This window comes from Physella acuta, unplaced genomic scaffold (assembly GCF_028476545.2).
Source record: "Physella acuta isolate Inbredline_101_S28 unplaced genomic scaffold, ASM2847654v3 ptg001228l, whole genome shotgun sequence".
Lineage (NCBI taxonomy): Eukaryota > Metazoa > Mollusca > Gastropoda > Physidae > Physella > Physella acuta.
The window spans coordinates 109,031-128,632 of NW_026732745.1; the positions used below are offsets into that span (position 1 = coordinate 109,031).

Consider the following 19,602-nt stretch of genomic DNA (forward strand, 5'->3'; position numbering starts at 1 on the left):
CCCCCCCCCCCCCCCCCCCGGAGGAAAAACTCTGAAAGAAACACTGTCGGTGGCCAAAAGCACCTCGAGGTCCAAGTTTGCTCTCAAATTGTTCTTCACGTATTTCAATCTTGAAAATATTTGTTCACACAGGTATCTTGTTTTGAAAATTTGAAAGGTACTTTGATGCAAAAGTTTTAATATTAGGAAAATCTTCCTTTTGAAAAAACCTATAAAAACCCACCCGCCCTTCTTTGAACGTGTCTCTAGTGACCTCCAGCTGCAGTTCATCTTTGCAACTAGCCACATTTGCTTCAAATGGGTTCTGAAACAGTCTCACTTTTTTCTGCCCTTGAATCCAAGTCAAAAAACCGCTTGAAGTCTTTGATGATCTCGTATACAAATGACATGGGGAACTCAGTGGTTGCTTCAGCCTAAAGACCTTGCACTACTGAGAGTGCGTAAGTTGTTGGCTTGAACTTGTTCCAAAAACATGACAAGTTTGGATCTGAAAGCCTTTAGGTGGGTGTATAGATCAGAAACTGAATTTCCATCTCTTGTAGTTTTGGGTTCAGAAAATTTAAATGACTAGTTATGTTTGCAGCAGAGGCCAATTTCTATACCCACTCTTCATCAGACAGTAAGTACATCAGCTTGTGGCTTGCCTTTACTTTCAAGGAAGTCACCTATTTCCTTTCTTAACTTAAATACTCTGCTCAGAAAAATTTAGCCATCTTACTGCTCTGAAATAGGGTAAATCTTGCGATTCTGTGTTTCTATCTTTTAACATGTCTTTGAACTATCTATATTCTCTCCAGTAACAGTGCCACACATTCTATGTAGGGAAGCCAGCTCTTATGTTATATTTATGTCTGCATCCACACCTCTAATGAACATAAGCAGTTGAACAGCTGTCCAGCAACTGATCCATTACAATTAAAAAATGGCGAAACTTGCTTGCATTTTTCGCTATTTGAGTCACAATATTTTCACCAATGTCTGCAACACGGCGGGCAATGGTATTTGCACCCAAAGCTACATTTTCAAATTGTTTTCAATTTTCTGGCCATAGTTTCTCAGCCACCTCTGATAAACATTTATTCCGTGGACAAAACGTTCGCAGCGGGCCGGATGAGAGGACCTCGCAGGCCGCGGGCCGTAGTTTGGAGACCCCTGATGTACATCATAAACTGTAGGTGTAAACACTTTTTACCTTAACAGATGACACAGAACTACAGTATAGTGGATGGTCAATGGTTTAAAAATAATATTAATTTAACTTTTACAATGGAATGGGACGGCTTGGTTGGATGGTAGTGTAGAGTACAGATCCTGGGCTAGAGTCTATAAGAGTCCCTGAGTTCACCCAGCTCTTATGGGTACCTGACCCATTTGACTTGGTTGGATGGTAGTGCAGAGTACAGATTCTGGGCTAGAGTCTATAAGAGTCCCTGAGTTCACCCAGCTCTTATGGGTACCTGACCCATTTGGCTTGGTTGGATGGTAGTACAGATCCTGGGCTAGAGTCTATAAGATGTCCCTGAGTCCACCCAGCTCTTATGGGTACCTGACCCATTTGGCTTGGTTGGATGGTAGTGCAGATCCTGGGCTAGAGTCTATAAGATGTCCCTGAGTCCACCCAGCTCTTATGGGTACCTGACCCATTTGGCTTGGTTGGATGGTAGTGCAGAGTACAGATCCTGGGCTAGTCTAAAAGATGTCCCTGAGTTCACCCAGCTCTTATGGGTACCTGAACCATTTGGCTTGGTTGGATGGTAGTGCAGAGTACAGATCCTGGGCTAGAGTCTATAAGATGTCCCTGAGTTCACCCAGCTCTTATGGGTACCTGACCCATTTGGCTTGGTTGGATGGTAGTGCAGAGTACAGATCCTGGGCTAGAGTCTATAAGAGTCCCTGAGTCCACCCAGCTCTTATGGGTACCTGACCCATTTGGCTTGGTTGGATGGTAGTGCAGATCCTGGGCTAGAGTCTATAAGATGTCCCTGAGTCCACCCAGCTCTTATGGGTACCTGACCCATTTGGCTTGGTTGGATGGTAGTGCAGAGTACTAATCCTGGGCTAGAGTCTATAAGAGTCCCTGAGTCCACCCAGCTCTTATGGGTACCTGACCCATTTGGCTTGGTTGGATGGTAGTGCAGAGTACAGATCCTGGGCTAGAGTCTATAAGAGTCCCTGAGTTCACCCAGCTCTTATGGGTACCTGACCCATTTGGCTTGGTTGGATGGTAGTGCAGATCCTGGGCTAGAGTCTATAAGATGTCCCTGAGTCCACCCAGCTCTTATGGGTACCTGACCCATTTGGCTTGGTTGGATGGTAGTGCAGAGTACAGATCCTGGGCTAGTCTAAAAGATGTCCCTGAGTTCACCCAGCTCTTATGGGTACCTGACCCATTTGGCTTGGTTGGATGGTAGTGCAGAGTACAGATTCTGGGCTAGAGTCTATAAGAGTCCCTGAGTTCACCCAGCTCTTATGGGTACCTGACCCATTTGGCTTGGTTGGATGGTAGTGCAGAGTACAGATTCTGGGCTAGAGTCTATAAGAGTCCCTGAGTCCACTCAGATCTTATGGGTACCTGACCCACGTAAGGGAAAAAAAGGGTTAATCATAGTGCTGTCCACACTATCCCTTCAAATACAAAGATCACACAAACAGGTGAACTCTACTTCAACTGCACGGCCGAACCCCAGATCTGAAAGGTTAACTATAAATAGTTTTAGTAGCTAAAAATAACTAAAGCAAATGGCAGCCCAGTACTGAGATAGTTAAACAAAAACGAGCTAATAAATTATTTTCCTACCGTCTTTTCGAGCCATCAATGATCCACTTCTCCACCAGTAGGGAGCTCTCTGTACTGGACCTGGTCACGGCGCCATCTATGACCAGAGCCTCCTGCCTGCCGTGTGGGCAGTCTGGGAACAGGAGGATGTCCAGGCAGATGGGGATGTTGTTCTGCCAGAGTCTGGTTGCTAGGTAACAGAACTCACTGGCTCGCAAGCACTGGGGAGGGAGACAAACATCAAAACACTGGGGAGGGACACACATCATCATCACTTTAAATAACGGCCAGCTCTACAGTTAAATTGGCCAGCTCTATTATATACATTGGTCAAGGAAAAACTAACTCTGATATTGTTAATTTTTTCCATTGCAATTTTGTGTACATTTAAGAGTAAGAATGAAAATATTTTTCCTATAGGTTTAGCTGATATTAGACTTGTGAGGCCACTAAATGCTCAGTCTGCGACTGCAAGGTTGAATGGTAGAGCATAGAACGTTGTGACGGTAGGATATCCCTGAGTCAACTCAGCTCTGATGGGTACCTGACTTAAGTTGGGATAAGTAAAGGCGGCTCAGCATAGTGCTGACCAAACCAAACCATCCTTTCACATGCCTTGGCCAAGAAACATCAACTCAACTTAATCTGCCCAATGGACCACTAAAGGTCTAAAGAGGAACTTTACATAAATCCCCTATCCCCATAACTTATATATTTGGCTGTTCCATAAATCCCCTATCCCCATAACTTATGTATATGGCTGTTCCATAAATCCCCTATCCCCATAACTTATATATTTGGCTGTTCCATAAATCCCCTATCCCCATAACTTATGTATATGGCTGTTCCATAAATCCCCTATCCCCATAACTTATGTATTTGGCTGTTCCATAAATCCCCTATCCCCATAACTTATGTATTTGGCTGTTCCATAAATCCCCTATCCCCATAACTTATATATTTGGCTGTTCCATAAATCCCCTATCCCCATAACTTATGTATATGGCTGTTCCATAAATCCCCTATCCCCATAACTTATGTATATGGCTGTTCCATAAATCCCCTATCCCCATAACTTTGTGTATTCAGCTGGTACACAAACCAATACAAATCTTGCCCTACTGAATGATTTATTTACAAATTGAACACAGGCCATTGGGTGCACACAACCAACTGTTGCATCATTCACCATCAACAAACTCAGTACAAAAATCAATAACCAAGTTAATGAATGGACTACTGCTGTACTACCAACAACAAAAATCAATAACCAAGTTAATGAATGGACTACCAATGTACTACCAACAACTGAGTACAAAAATCAATAACCAAGTTAATGAATGGGCTACCACTGTACTACCAACAACTGAGTACAAAAATCAATAACCAAGTTAATGAATGGACTACCAATGTACTACCAACAACTGAGTACAAAAATCAATAACCAAGTTAATGAATGGGCTACCAGTGTACTACCAACAAACTCAGTACAAAAATCAATAATTAAGTTAACGAATGGGCTACCACTGTACTACCAACAACTGAGTACAAAAATCAATAACCAAGTTAATGAATGGGCTACCACTGTACTACCAACAACTGAGTACAAAAATCAATAACCAAGTTAATGAATGGGCTACCACTGTACTACCAACAACAAAAATCAATAACCAAGTTAATGAATGGGCTACCACTGTACTACCAACAACAAAAATCAATAACCAAGTTAATGAATGGGCTACCACTGTACTACCAACAACTGAGTACAAAAATCAATAACCAAGTTAATGAATGGGCTACCACTGTACTACCAACAACTGAGTACAAAAATCAATAACCAAGTTAATGAATGGGCTACCACTGTACTACCAACAACTGAGTACAAAAATCAATAACCAAGTTAATGAATGGACTACCACTGTACTACCAACAACTGAGTACAAAAATCAATAACCAAGTTAATGAATGGGCTACCACTGTACTACCAACAACTGAGTACAAAAATCAATAACCAAGTTAATGAATGGGCTACCACTGTACTACCAACAACTGAGTACAAAAATCAATAACCAAGTTAATGAATGGACTACCAGTGTACTACCAACAACTGAGTACAAAAATCAATAACCAAGTTAATGAATGGACTACCAGTGTACTCACCTCAAACTTTTCTGCGTTACACTTGTGTGCGGGACGTCCTCTAATGACGGGACAGTGTGGGCCCTCCACCCTCCCTTTGATGGACAGGTCTGGGGTCCTGGCCTCCACAATCAGCAGGACCAACTCCTTGACCAGCTGGAGGGGATCCTTCAAGTCTTCTTCCATTTCCACACTGGCCTCTCCTGGGAGATTCAAGATTTACACCACATTAGCATCAACAAATTACAGCACATTAGCATCAACAATTTACACCACATTAGCATCAACAATTTACACCACATTAGCATCAACAATTTACACCACTTCAGAAAAAGTAATTTACTGTATATTAGCAAAAACAATTTACACCACATTTGCATAAACAATTTACACCACATTTTCATAAACAATTCACACCACATAATTTGCATCACATCAGCATAAGAATTGGCACCACATCAGCATACATTATTTACACAAAATTAGCATAAAAAATTGACATCAAAATGTCCCAAAGTATCTCTATGATGACTAGCCATTACAATAAAAGAAGAATGTGATAGTTCCTCATGAAATCAGTCCTACACCATTTCTCCTTGTTTAGAGATAATGACATTGTTTTGCCAATATTTTCATTCACTTCAGTCATTATTCATTTGTGGTAATTTTCTACCTTTTTTTTGTTTGGTAAAAATCATTTTATGATCACATAGTCTATTCAGCTAATTTTTTTTATTTAATCTGTTCCATTAATGGACCATAAGTCTACAGTACAACTTAAAAATCCACCTTATCTCCTGTAAGCCCAGAGTAAACCCACAGTAAACCTACAACCCAGTCAAAGACTTTTCTATTACCATTATTGACTACATTCTACAGACTAATTCAAAAATCAATTAAACTTTCTTTAGGTTTTTATACAACCAGACAAAGTGTAAACAGAATAATGGATCTTGTGAGCCTGTAGTTGTATGCAGTAGTAATGATAGACAAAGGGGAGGGAAGCCACGACTGCATTGTATTATCCAGCATAAAATATAAACAAACCAGGCTATTTAAATAAGGGGGAGGGGGGGGGGGAAGGGGAGTATCTTATGAAAAATGAATGTAAAAATTTCAATAAACTAAGGTGAAATTATAGAAGCACACATCTAATACAGTAACTCCAGAATATACACTCTTCCAAACAACTTTTAAAATTGTTTTTAGGAATCTGAATCTGTGGTTTTATTTATGAAATGCTTTTTTCTTCTTGATAGTTCCTATTTTTAGTGCCTCTCATTTTTAGTGAGTATTTTATGAGGAAAATATTTTAGATTTAATTAAAAATGGGGAGAATGGTCAAGTAAAAGAGCATTATCTCCCTTTTAAAAAAGGGAGAGTATGTTATAATAAAAAGGGAAAGAACTATCATGAAAACAATGGACAGAATAAGAGAATAGTTATAAAAAAACTAGACTGAATATAAAGAAAACTATCAAAGTTTTAGATCAATCAAGGAGACATTAACTACTTTTTCACACTGATCAAACACAGTGAACTTAACCCTTTTCAAGATCAGGCAACTTACAAGTGAACAGGCAAATAGTGACCCCTACACACTAATAGTGACATTCATAGTGACCTGACACACAACTAGTGACCTGAAACACACCACTATTGACCTGAAACACACCACTAGTGACCTGAAACACACCACTAGTGACCTGACACACAACTAGTGACCCCTACACAAGTGGTGACCTGACACACAACTGGTGACCTGACACACAACTGGTGACCTGAGACACAACTAGTGACCTGAAACACAACTAGTGACCTGAGACACAACTAGTGACCTGAGACACAACTAGTGGCCTGACACACAACTAGTGACCTGACACACAACTAGTGACCTGACACACAACTAGTGACCTGACACACAACTAGTGACCTGACACACAACTAGTGACCTGACACACAACTAGTGACCTGACACACAACTAGTGACCTGACACACAACTAGTGACCTGACACACAACTGGTGACCTGACACACAACTAGTGACCTGACACACAACTGGTGACCTGACACACAACTAGTGACCTGACACACAAATAGCGTCCTCAAATACAAATAGTGAACACACATACAAGTACACATTAACCACAGTAAAACAGAGTCCATGCCTGTAGAGATAAACCCTATGTTCATAAGGTACACACATACCCACACACAATCTAGGTCATACAACACAAATCTATGTCACAGGTAAACTCTGCTCTAATTCTCAGACACCTCCTGTACCAGACTTACCCCCCCACCCCCCACTCAGGTAACCCAGCACACCTGTAGTGTTGAGTACTGGGGCGTATCTAGGTGAGGACAGCTGAACCGTGACTGGCAACACTCAATGTTTGCTTAGTGCGACACCAGTAGTGACAGCATTATTGGCTGACACTGACAGTGTCACTGTGTCACTGGCTGACAGTGACAGTGTCACTAGTTGACTGTGACAGTGTCACTAGCTGACTGTGACAGTGTCACTAGCTGACTGTGACAGTGTCACTAGTTGACTGTGACAGTGTCACTAGCTGACTGACAGGGTCACTGGCTGACTTACAGTGTCACTAGCTGACTGTGACAGTGTCACTAGCTGACTGTGACAGTGTCACTAGCTGACTGACAGTGTCACTAGCTGACTGAGACAGTGTCACTAGCTGACTGTGACAGTGTCACTAGCTGACTGTGACAGTGTCACTAGCTGACTGTGACAGTGTCACTGGCTGACTGTGACAGTGTCACTAGCTGACTGTGACAGGGTCACTGGCTGACTGTGACAGTGTCACTAGCTGACTGACAGGGTCACTGGCTGACTGTGACAGTGTCACTAGCTGACTGTGACAGTGTCACTAGCTGACTGTGACAGTGTCACTAGTTGACTGACAGTGTCACTAGCTGACTGACAGAGCACTGGCTGACTTACAGTGTCACTAGTTGACTGTGACAGTGTCACTAGCTGACTGTGACAGTGTCACTAGTTGACTGTGACAGTGTCACTAGCTGACTGACAGGGTCACTGGCTGACTGTGACAGTGTCACTAGCTGACTGTGACAGTGTCACTAGCTGACTTACAGTGTCACTAGCTGACTGTAAAAGCGTCACATTAAGTGACAACCACTGACGCAGACCGCAGTATTGGATTAGAGGCCTAAAAAAATTCCCCTTTTGGTAAGATCAGTCAAGTCATGATGGGCTTCGAGACAAACTCCACGTATTAAGAAGCCCCTAAATATTGCGGTAAAAGGGCTTATTAAGTAGCCTTGTAAGCTTATGTTCTCAGAGCTGGGCTAAGGAAACAATCATTTGTAGAGCCCCCTCCCCACCAATTGAGCGATGAAGTAAATTAAGCCCATATGAATGTCATATAATTAGTAATCGCATACTGATGTACAGATTTTACGATGTATTGCCTCGGCTGACTTCTTGACACGTTTTTGAAATAGTCGGACGAAAGGGGGAGGGTATTGTGTGTGGGGGGGGGGGGGGGGAGGGTTAACCCCCACCGTTAATAAGCGTTCCGTCACTCACTCCACCCCGTGGGGTTTAATCCCTCCCACCCCTTAGGTGTTCTGAGCCCCCCCCCCCCCCCATGACAATCGTAAGTAATACGCCTTGTTGGATGTGGATGTTTTTCTTTGAGTTTAAAAAAACAACAACGTCGTACTGCTAGCAGCAGACGTCAACAAGGAATCAAAAACACATCTGCTCTCATTATCGCTAACCGAAGCTCTCCCCACCCCTCCCCCACCTCTCCATTCGAACAAATTTAGCTGTTTTCAATCAGATTCGTTGAAGACAAACCACCGTAAACAAGATAATCTAATCACGTGACCCAGCATAACGGTTTAAAAAAAATAAAACAACTAGGGGTAAGAGATAAATGTCATACACACACCTCCATGATTTAGGAGAGCACACACTAGGGCCTAATCCCATAAGAGATAAATGTCATACACACACCTCCATGAGTTAGGAGAGCACACACTAGAGCCTAATCCCACCTCCCCTATCGATACTGCCACGCATTTCTACACAGAGACGTTTTCTTTTAGTCAGCGTTACATGAAGCTTATTGTTCGTCTGTGCCTGAGATTGTTAACTGATACACAACACTATTCACAATTACGATAACATGTACAGGCATTGTTTTTTAACACTTTAAAAGTACCCCCCCCCCCCCGCACATGCGCGCGGGGTCACCAGAGTTTTAGAGTACATACACACAAAAAATACCACTTTAATGTGTATCCCTCATGTAAACTAACATGTGTAAAAGACATACGAAGAAACATCACTAGACCATTATAGACAGAGTTTACCACTTGTTTAAGAGAATAGATAAGTCAGCGAGTGATGACACGAGTGGAACACACGACACGCGTCTCATTGGAACACATGTAAACAAATCGCACGCTTCTCCGTATATCATATAAACGAACAGCACCTGTCTACATGTAACATGTAAACAAACTGCACGCGTCTCCATACAACACATGTAAACAGCACGCGTCTACCGACAACACATGTAAACAAACCGCACACTTCTACAGACAGCACATGTAAACAAACATCACGCGTCTACCGACAACACATGTAAACAAACCGCACACTTCTACCGACGGCACATGTACACATCACGCGTCTCCATACAACACATGTAAACAAACTGCACGCGTCTCCATACAACACATATAAACAAACCGCACACTTCTACAGACAGCATATGTACACATCACGCGTCTCCATACAACACATGTAAACAAACCGCACGCTTCTCCGTATATCATAAACGAACAGCACCTTTCTCCATGTAACATGTAAACAAACGGCACGCGTCTCCATACAACACATGTAAACAGCACGCGTCTCCATACAACACATGTAAACAACACGCGTCTACCGACAACACATGTAAACAGCACGCGTCTACCGACAACACATGTAAACAACACGCGTCTACCGACAACACATGCAAACAACACGCGTCTACCGACAACACATGTAAACAACACGCGTCCACCGACAACACATGTAAACAGCACGCGTCCACCGACAACACATGTAAACAGCACGCGTCTACCAACAACACATGTAAACAACACAGGCATGCAGATCGAGCTGACGCGGTCAATACATGACCTAGATAAGTTGTCACGGGGGCGGCGGTGGTACGTGTGGAGGTCAAATGAAGAAGGGGGGTGGGATGAGGGGTGTAGAGGTGATGAGAGGGTGGGGGTGGGGGAAGATGAAAGGTTGTAAATACGTGTCGGGTCACCAGTCAACAACATCAGCTGACGGGGTCGAAATGAGAATTTGTAAGCTAACAACAAGAGGTTTACAGTATTTCTGATGAAGACCTAAGGTCGAAAGGTTATTTACTTATTTACCATGCGTGTACAAATATGTACTGCTGTACACAACGTTAAACAAGTAGAATACATTTGTACACAAACTATTTTAAACTATTCTACACACTAATCTATACGTACATTCAAAATTACACAGCGAGATGTCTATATCGACCAAATTTTTTTTTTGAACCATCAAAACCTCGGATGCTGGCAAAAAACAAACAGGGCTGTTCAAAACTAAACAGCTGTAGGGGGAGGGGATCTTTAGCCGTGTGTGTTAGCCCAGTCTTGTCATCGCAGCAATTAGATTCCACTCTAAAGTTCCACGTGAACTTTAACCTTCAGCGCCACAACACCTAGGCATCGTGCGCAGTGGCGTGCACTTTTACGAGCAGCTGCACGGTGCACGCCGACACCAAGAGGCAGTGGTGTGCACAAACAACGCTGTATTCCTGCACACATACCGATAGGAGTTTGGGGTCCTTATTTAGGATCGCATCAATTAGGGCCCTTTTTTGGATCTAACGACTAAAGTTAGGAGCCTTATTTAGGACCCTCTACGCATACTCTACTAGATAGGGTACTTAGTAATCTAGCTCACGTGAAATTGCAGACGGTATTTTAGACTTTGGGTCCTAAATCATCAAACTAACACAGGCTTGTGCAGCTTGTACACGGATATTTTAGACGGCCATGGCAGTCCGTTCTAAGTAAACCGTAATAAAATGTACATCAAACATTAATTTGTTTAAGCGGATTAAAGTAAAATTAGATGTAGAAATGTTGAAATCAATTTTAGAGCAGTGAACCTGAATTCAAAGGTTTCGACTCAAGTTAATCCCAATGATGAAGTGATAATGCTACTAAAATATACCTTTTAAAGCCAATTACACAAACAAATAGCTTCCAGATTGTTTAAATTTATCTACCCTCCCCCCATCCCATATTAATTGATAACGGCCATGTGCTGCCATCCTAAACATACATTTATACGTCTAACTCTCGCTTGGCTCCCGTCGTCTGACGAGATCTGCTTTTGTTTACATCTCTACTCATAAGCATGTTCTTCAACCCGGGAAAATTGCGCAATGTTACATTAACACTACATGATTGTACCTCATGTAAAGATCTTCAATGACTAACCAATGATTAAATGACAATAACACAGCTATAATTTCACTACCGGACTCTATAATGAAGGATACGCATTGAATACCAAAAAATACAATAGCGCAAATGGGGATGGATTGGACAGACCCTGCATAAACCAACATCACCAAACAGGCACTAGATTGGAATCCTCAAGGAAATAGGAAAGTAGGTAGGCTAAAACAAACATGGAACAGGTCAGCTGAAGCAGACGGAATATCGTAGGCCCAACTTGGAGGAATCGTCCAGAACCGAGTACAATGCAGAGGTGTGGTTGTGTCCCTATGCTCCACAAGGGGTTCACGTGAACGATGATGATTGATTACCAATACCACAGTAATCGTACGGACTATTCTTCAACCAAATACTTAATACTGAGGGTTAAAGTATCGTTATCGGCGATACCTGGTTTATCGAGTATCAAGTTTCGGATTATCAATAAGAACATAATAAACAAACATGCAGGAGAGACAGTTGTCCGTGTGAAAACATTACCCACGTACAACAACACGTTCTTTCAGTGGCGTAGACTACATTCGATGGGGGGGGGGAGGAAAGAGGGTCAATTTTTTTTTTTTAATACACATATTTTACATTAGGGTTTTAAGAGCGGAAAATGGTGGTTTTATGGCGATACAACTTTGAAATTGCAGGTATTAAAAGTTAAATATGTAGGAGGTCCCTGAGTCCACCCAGCTCTAATGGGTACCTGATTCACGTTAGGGAAATTAAGACGGCTGGGCATAATGCTGATCAAACTATCCCCTGTATACCGATGTCAATGAAACAGATTAACTCTGCTTCATCTGCCTTGTGCATCTTATACACGAACAGGAAATGATGAAGTATTAAAAGTAACAAGAACGTACCGTCACCAAGAGCTGTAACGTGATAGCCCCCCCCCCACCCCCCCAGCTACGCCTGTGTGTAGTATATTTACTTATGTGTATATTTCTACACGTGTTAGCGCAGATTTTATTTCCTTGCTTCCAACGGGCGAGGGAATGCTATTGTTTTCTTCACGTGAAACTGTTGTTGTTCTAGCTGGGTTCGTGTACTCTACCAACATGGGGTTTGTGTACTCTACCAACATGGGGTTTGTGTACTCTACCAACATGGGGTTTGTGTACTCTACCCACATGGGGTTTGTGTACTCTACCCACATGGGGTTTGTGTACTCTACCCACATGGGGTTTGTGTACTCTACCCACATGGGGTTTGTGTACTCTACCCACATGGGGTTTGTGTACTCTACCCACATGGGTACCCACATAGGGTTTGTGTACTCTACCCACATGGGGTTTTTGTACTCTACCCACATGGGTACCCACATAGGGTTTGTGTACTCTACCCACATAGGGTTTGTGTACTCTACCCACATAGGGTTTGTGTACTCTACCCACATAGGGTTTGTGTACTCTACCCACATGGGGTTTGTGTACTCTACCCACATGGGTACCCACATGGGGTTTGTGTACTCTACCCACATGGGTACCCACATGGGGTTTGTGTACTCTACCCACATGGGTACCCACATGGGGTTTGTGTACTCTACCCACATGGGTACCCACATGGGGTTTGTGTACTCTACCCACATGGGTACCCACATGGGGTTTGTGTACTCTACCCACATGGGTACCCACATGGGGTTTGTGTACTCTACCCACATGGGTACCCACATGGGGTTTGTGTACTCTACCCACATGGGTACCCACATGGGGTTTGTGTACTCTACCCACATGGGTACCCACATGAGTTTGTGTACTCTACCCACATGGGTACCCACATGGGGTTTGTGTACTCTACCCACATGGGTACCCACATGGGGTTTGTGTACTCTACCCACATGGGTACCCACATGGGGTTTGTGTACTCTACCCACATGGGTACCCACATGGGGTTTGTGTACTCTACCCACATGGGGTTTGTGTACTCTACCCACATGGGGTTTGTGTACTCTACCCACATGGGGTTTGTGTACTCTACCCACATGGGGTTTGTGTACTCTACCCACATGGGGTTTGTGTACTCTACCCACATGGGGTTTGTGTACTCTACCCACATGGGGTTTGTGTACTCTACCCACATGGGGTTTGTGTACTCTACCCACATGGGGTTTGTGTACTCTACCCACATGGGGTTTGTGTACTCTACCCACATGGGGTTTGTGTACTCTACCCACATGGGGTTTGTGTACTCTACCCACATGGGGTTTGTGTACTCTACCCACATGGGGTTTGTGTACTCTACCCACATGGGGTTTGTGTACTCTACCCACATGGGGTTTGTGTACTCTACCCACATGGGGTTTGTGTACTCTACCCACATGGGGTTTGTGTACTCTACCCACATGGGGTTTGTGTACTCTACCCACATGGGGTTTGTGTACTCTACCCACATGGGGTTTGTGTACTCTACCCACATGGGGTTTGTGTACTCTACCAACATGGGGTTTGTGTACTCTACCCACATGGGGTTTGTGTACTCTACCCACATGGGGTTTGTGTACTCTACCCACATGGGGTTTGTGTACTCTACCCACATGGGTACCCACATAGGGTTTGTGTACTCTACCCACATGGGGTTTGTGTACTCTACCCACATGGGGTTTGTGTACTCTACCCACATGGGGTTTGTGTACTCTACCCACATGGGGTTTGTGTACTCTACCCACATGGGGTTTGTGTACTCTACCCACATGGGGTTTGTGTACTCTACCCACATGGGTACCCACATAGGGTTTGTGTACTCTACCCACATGGGGTTTGTGTACTCTACCCACATGGGGTTTGTGTACTCTACCCACATGGGGTTTGTGTACTCTACCCACATGGGGTTTGTGTACTCTACCCACATGGGGTTTGTGTACTCTACCCACATGGGTACCCACATAGGGTTTGTGTACTCTACCCACATGGGGTTTGTGTACTCTACCCACATGGGGTTTGTGTACTCTACCCACATGGGGTTTGTGTACTCTACCCACATGGGGTTTGTGTACTCTACCCACATGGGGTTTGTGTACTCTACCCACATGGGGTTTGTGTACTCTACCCACATGGGGTTTGTGTACTCTACCCACATGGGGTTTGTGTACTCTACCCACATGGGATTTGTGTACTCTACCCACATGGGATTTGTGTACTCTACCCACATGGGGTTTGTGTACTCTACCCACATGGGGTTTGTGTACTCTACCCACATGGGGTTTGTGTACTCTACCCACATGGGGTTTGTGTACTCTACCCACATGGGGTTTGTGTACTCTACCCACATGGGGTTTGTGTACTCTACCCACATGGGGTTTGTGTACTCTACCCACATGGGGTTTGTGTACTCTACCCACATGGGGTTTGTGTACTCTACCCACATGGGGTTTGTGTACTCTACCCACATGGGGTTTGTGTACTCTACCCACATGGGGTTTGTGTACTCTACCCACATGGGGTTTGTGTACTCTACCCACACGGGGTTTGTGTACTCTAACCACACGGGGTTTGTGTACTCTACCCACATGGGATTTGTGTACTCTACCCACATGGGATTTGTGTACTCTACCCACATGGGGTTTGTGTACTCTACCCACATGGGGTTCGTGTACTCTACCCACACGGGGTTTGTGTACTCTACCCACATGGGATTTGTGTACTCTACCCACATGGGGTTTGTGTACTCTACCCACATGGGATTTGTGTACTCTACCCACATGGGGTTTGTGTACTCTACCCACATGGGGTTTGTGTACTCTACCCACATGGGGTTTGTGTACTCTACCCACATGTGGTTTGTGTACTCTACCCACATGGGGTTTGTGTACTCTACCCACATGGGGTTTGTGTACTCTACCCACATGTGGTTTGTGTACTCTACCCACATGGGTACCTCGTCTCTCGGGGGTTATGGAAACGTGTCTGTGTACCCACAGATGTGACATAGTCACGTGTCATTATACAATTACCAAGGTGATTTGGTGGACTGTGTAATAGGGTAAGGGTCGATGAAGAAGACCAACAGAATGCTCTTATAAATTTAGAACCTGCCCCTCATCACCAGCAGTGTTTCTTTCAGCAATTTTTTTCTCCGGTTAAGGGAGGGGGACACTTGAAACTACTGAGACAGGGACACTGATTAGAGTAGGTATTTTAAAAACAAATTATGTTTTCCATTTCGTCTGTTAGACGAGCTCCGACTAGGGGAGAGGGTGGGGGGGGGGGGTTAATGTGTCCCTAGGAGATATGTATGAAAGAACACTAATCGTCGAGCAATATGATTAGTTAGGATTTACATCTTCCCGTATGATATGGGCAAGTCAATGGAAGGGGCGTAGCGAGGGGGGGGGGGGGGGGCGGGGGGGTGCGGACCGCACCGGGTGACACCATTTAGGGGGGTGACACCAAGGCAAAAAATAGCAAAATATATAGAGAAAAACTCGAGGGGGGTGGTGCAAATCGAAAGTTTGAGGGGGGGGGGGGTGCAAATCGAAAGTTTGGGGGGGGGGTGCAAATCGAAAATTTGAAAGTTTGTCCCTGGGAAGGGTCTCTATGCCTCTGGGGGGGGGGGGGGTGACACCATTAAGTGCCGCACCGGGTGACACCCGACCTCGCTACGCCACTGACCAATAGTATCTCGTGTCTACAGACCCATCCAACGATGTGCCTCCAATCTAGTAGTTGGAGTTCCGTGAAACAAGCCTAAGCACACATCAGCACTACATCTCTCTAGCCAGCAAACCACTGTTTTATAACAACGGCGACCATTACAGCAGCAACACATTAACAACAACAACAACAACAACAACAACAACAACTGACTAGCAAGATCAGTTCATGGCCTCAACGATTAACTTCAAAATTCATCCATCCTCTCAGTAACAAATCAACTTACATCACCAGCTGTTCAATGACCACCAGCTCACAAACATTCCATAAACAAACTCACTATCAATCATGGACGCAATATTTTCGCGCTCTCACGAGATAGACAATAACACCCACACGTGTATACCGTGTTTCTTCCAGACTTTTTTCTCCGGGGGGGGGGGGGGCGGTAGACTTTCTTCTGGGGAGGGGGGTCGGACACTGTTAAAAGTATATATTTTCTGTATAAATTATATACATTTTATTTCGTTCGAAGAGATGCCTGGAAGAAACTCTGCTTGTATACAATCAGGGATAATTAAGATCTTTAAAAAATGCACAATTTATGTTTAAAAAAGTATTTGTTTAATAAAAAAAAACAAATATTTCGTCATCGAAATAACACAAAAGTTACATATCAAGCTACACGTGTTAAGCCACGCCTATCAACACGCTGTGATACTTATGTAATCACACTGACCTATTTTCTCCAATGACGTCACGACACTTTGTTCCAGAAAATATAACGCACTTACCGCCCTTCACAAGTCACCTCTCCTTCCCAAACTAATCCTACGCCATAACATTAAAAATATCCACCAGCTTTCTGTTTGAATAGACCATTACAGTCAAAAGTTTGATCCTTTCCTTTCAACGCACATGCTAAGTGTTCAACTTTTCAATCAACCCGCCTCTCGTTCTGTCATAAACTCGCGTGTCATAGGTCAACCCGGTGCAGGCGTCTTTTCACTATCGTTTTTTTAAAGCAGATTTAGGATTGATATAAATAGAAACGTGATTTTTACAGGCTGACAAAAGAAGTGACTGATTCGAACAAATAATCTATTGAAATATTATTTTTTTTTTTTTGAGAATTTATTTTTAACAAATGAGCTACAAAGACAACAATGTTTATAATTTTAACTTTAACGACGCATTAAAAACAAGAGACGAATGACTAAAATCATCAACAGTGACTCAGAATAAAACGCGGGAGCCGGAGTGGCCTAATTGACAACCCCCTGGGACAACAACCACTTACATCCTCTGTAATGCCTACATCGAACTTGAAAGAGAAAGGGGGAGAGGGAAAAAAAACGGCAAGACAAATCGTGCTGTGACTAAGATTTCGTCTGCTAAATTAAAAAGCCGGTTTGTACAAAACATTAAAAAAACTGGATTGTAAAAAAAAAAAAAAAGAGTCGGAACAAAAATAGCATCTAGTTGGTTTATTCTAGTAGTTCTATATTTAATATAAGCCTATATTTTGTAGACGAAAATAGGAAATAAATTATCGACTTTTAAGCGAAGCTTAAAAGATTACACTAATCGGGGAAGGGGGGGGGTGACAGCAATTGTCTTGTGACTTTTAGAAAGATATATGGGTTCAATTGAAAGAAAGATTGACACGATAGAAGAAATATACGATGACAAAACTAGAGACCAACACTACAGAAATGAGGTCATAAAGACGTCGCGCAATCGCACTAAGAGGCCAGGCTACTTTTAGCCCTGATTCAGCGCGATGACAAGCCGAATCAACGATACAAGACACAGCAGTCTGCAAAGGTGGCGCGCGCTGGTTTTTTTGTTAAAGATCGTCGCTTATTCTAATAAAGAAGTCAGTTGTGACGTTTAAAGCAGAGACATGGAATATGGAGATTGCGTAAGTTAAAAAACGCACTGACACATTGAGCATTATGTAAATTAAGTCTGCCGGGTTTAGGGTAAAAAAATGAAACGAAGATTTAACTTACTTAGGCCTGTTTTCTTTGTGACGTCAGAAATGGTTACATAAGTTGAAGGTCACTGCATCAATAATTAGTACTTTGGTGTGTTGTAATGGAGCACTTTAAAAACAAATCTGTGCTAATGAGCTCTTGCATATTTTGCCCTATGTTCAGAAGTTGACACTGGCATATAGTTTTTATTCTTACTAGTACAATTTATCATTTTTAAAAAGGAAAAGGACACGATTGTGTTTCAATATTAAAGAACTGATTTTTCGCTTTAAAAATACCTTGTTACTTATTTAAAAGAGAGAAACAGAAACCTAATTTAAACTTATCTTCAATAAATATCAACCGATTTAACTAATCCCCCCTCCCCCACCCCTTTACCAATGAAAAAAAACCCCACAGAAACACCACTAGAAACGCCCCTTGCCAACAAAGACACCAAGTAGAGGGGTGGGAGTGGGTGGGATTTGATCACATGACCTAATTCCCCTAATACATTGTTCTAGAACTTAACTGATACGATCGGGTTTAGTTTCTCGTCAAGCCGAAGAGCACACAGCAACGACCGGAGCAGACGACAGAACACAAGACTAAATAGTCGATTACTACAACAAGGCGAGTTGAACGGTTCGATTACGACTCTGACACATCTAAAAAACGTAATGAAAATTTTCCAATCGATCACTCAGGTACATTAAAATCACACGACCCAAATGGACTGTAAGCCTTTATGTACTAACACTGAACAGGGATATGGTTATCAAGTTTTGGGGGATTAAAGCCAGATTAAGGGAAATAGAACCTGTATTCTGATAACTTCGTATTTAGACACCGAACCACGGAATCAGGCAACCGAACCACGGAATCAGGCAACCGAACCACGCAATCAGGCAACCGAACCACGGAATCAGGCAACCGAACCACGGAATCAGGCAACCGAACCACGGAATCAGGCAACCGAACCACGGAATCAGGCAACCGAACCACGGAATCAGGCAACCGAACCACGGAATCAGGCAACCGAACCACGGAATCAGGCAACCGAACCACGGAATCAGGCAACCGAACCACGGAATCAGACAACCGAACCACGGAATCAGACAACCGAACCACGGAATCGGGCAACCGACCACTATTCAGACAAGTGAAACTCGTTTTCAGCAAATTAAACCCGGTAGTGAACACAACACTAATGATCAAGGTGTTGTTTCGTTTGGGGGGGGGGGGAGGTTCTGGCGTGGGGGTGTTGTGGTGTCTGAGTGAGTAGGGGTGTGAGTGGGAGTATTGTGGCGAGAGTGAGTGGGGTGTTGTGGTGTTTGGGTGAGGTGTGAGTGGGGGTGATGTGGTGAGTGGGGTGTTGTGGTGTTTGGGTGGGGGTGTGAGCGTGAGTGGGTGTGTGAGTGTGAGTGGGGGTGTGAGTGTGAGTGGGGGTGTGAGTGTGAGTGGGGGTGTGAGTGTGAGTGATGTGAGTGGGGGTGATGTGGTGAGTGGGGGTGATGTGGTGAGTGGGGGTGATGTGGTGAGTGGGGGTGATGTGGTGAGTGGGGGT

At 43.6% G+C, this 19,602-nt stretch overlaps 1 protein-coding gene across 1 annotated transcript in view; it reads right to left on the reverse strand.

The window, feature by feature from the left end:
- LOC131957268 (uncharacterized) overlaps positions 1–16,962 on the reverse strand; it is a 33,054-nt gene extending 16,092 nt beyond the window's left edge. Inside the window, exons 1-3 of the mRNA XM_059322002.1 lie at positions 16,851–16,962; positions 4,937–5,118; positions 2,798–2,997 (exon numbers count right to left, since the gene is read on the reverse strand). Of these exons, the coding sequence (XP_059177985.1) occupies positions 2,798–2,997; positions 4,937–5,101 (365 nt within the window). The 5' untranslated portion in view covers positions 5,102–5,118; positions 16,851–16,962. The remainder of the gene's footprint in view (positions 1–2,797; positions 2,998–4,936; positions 5,119–16,850) is intronic.
- Between the last annotated feature and the right edge of the window lie 2,640 nt (positions 16,963–19,602).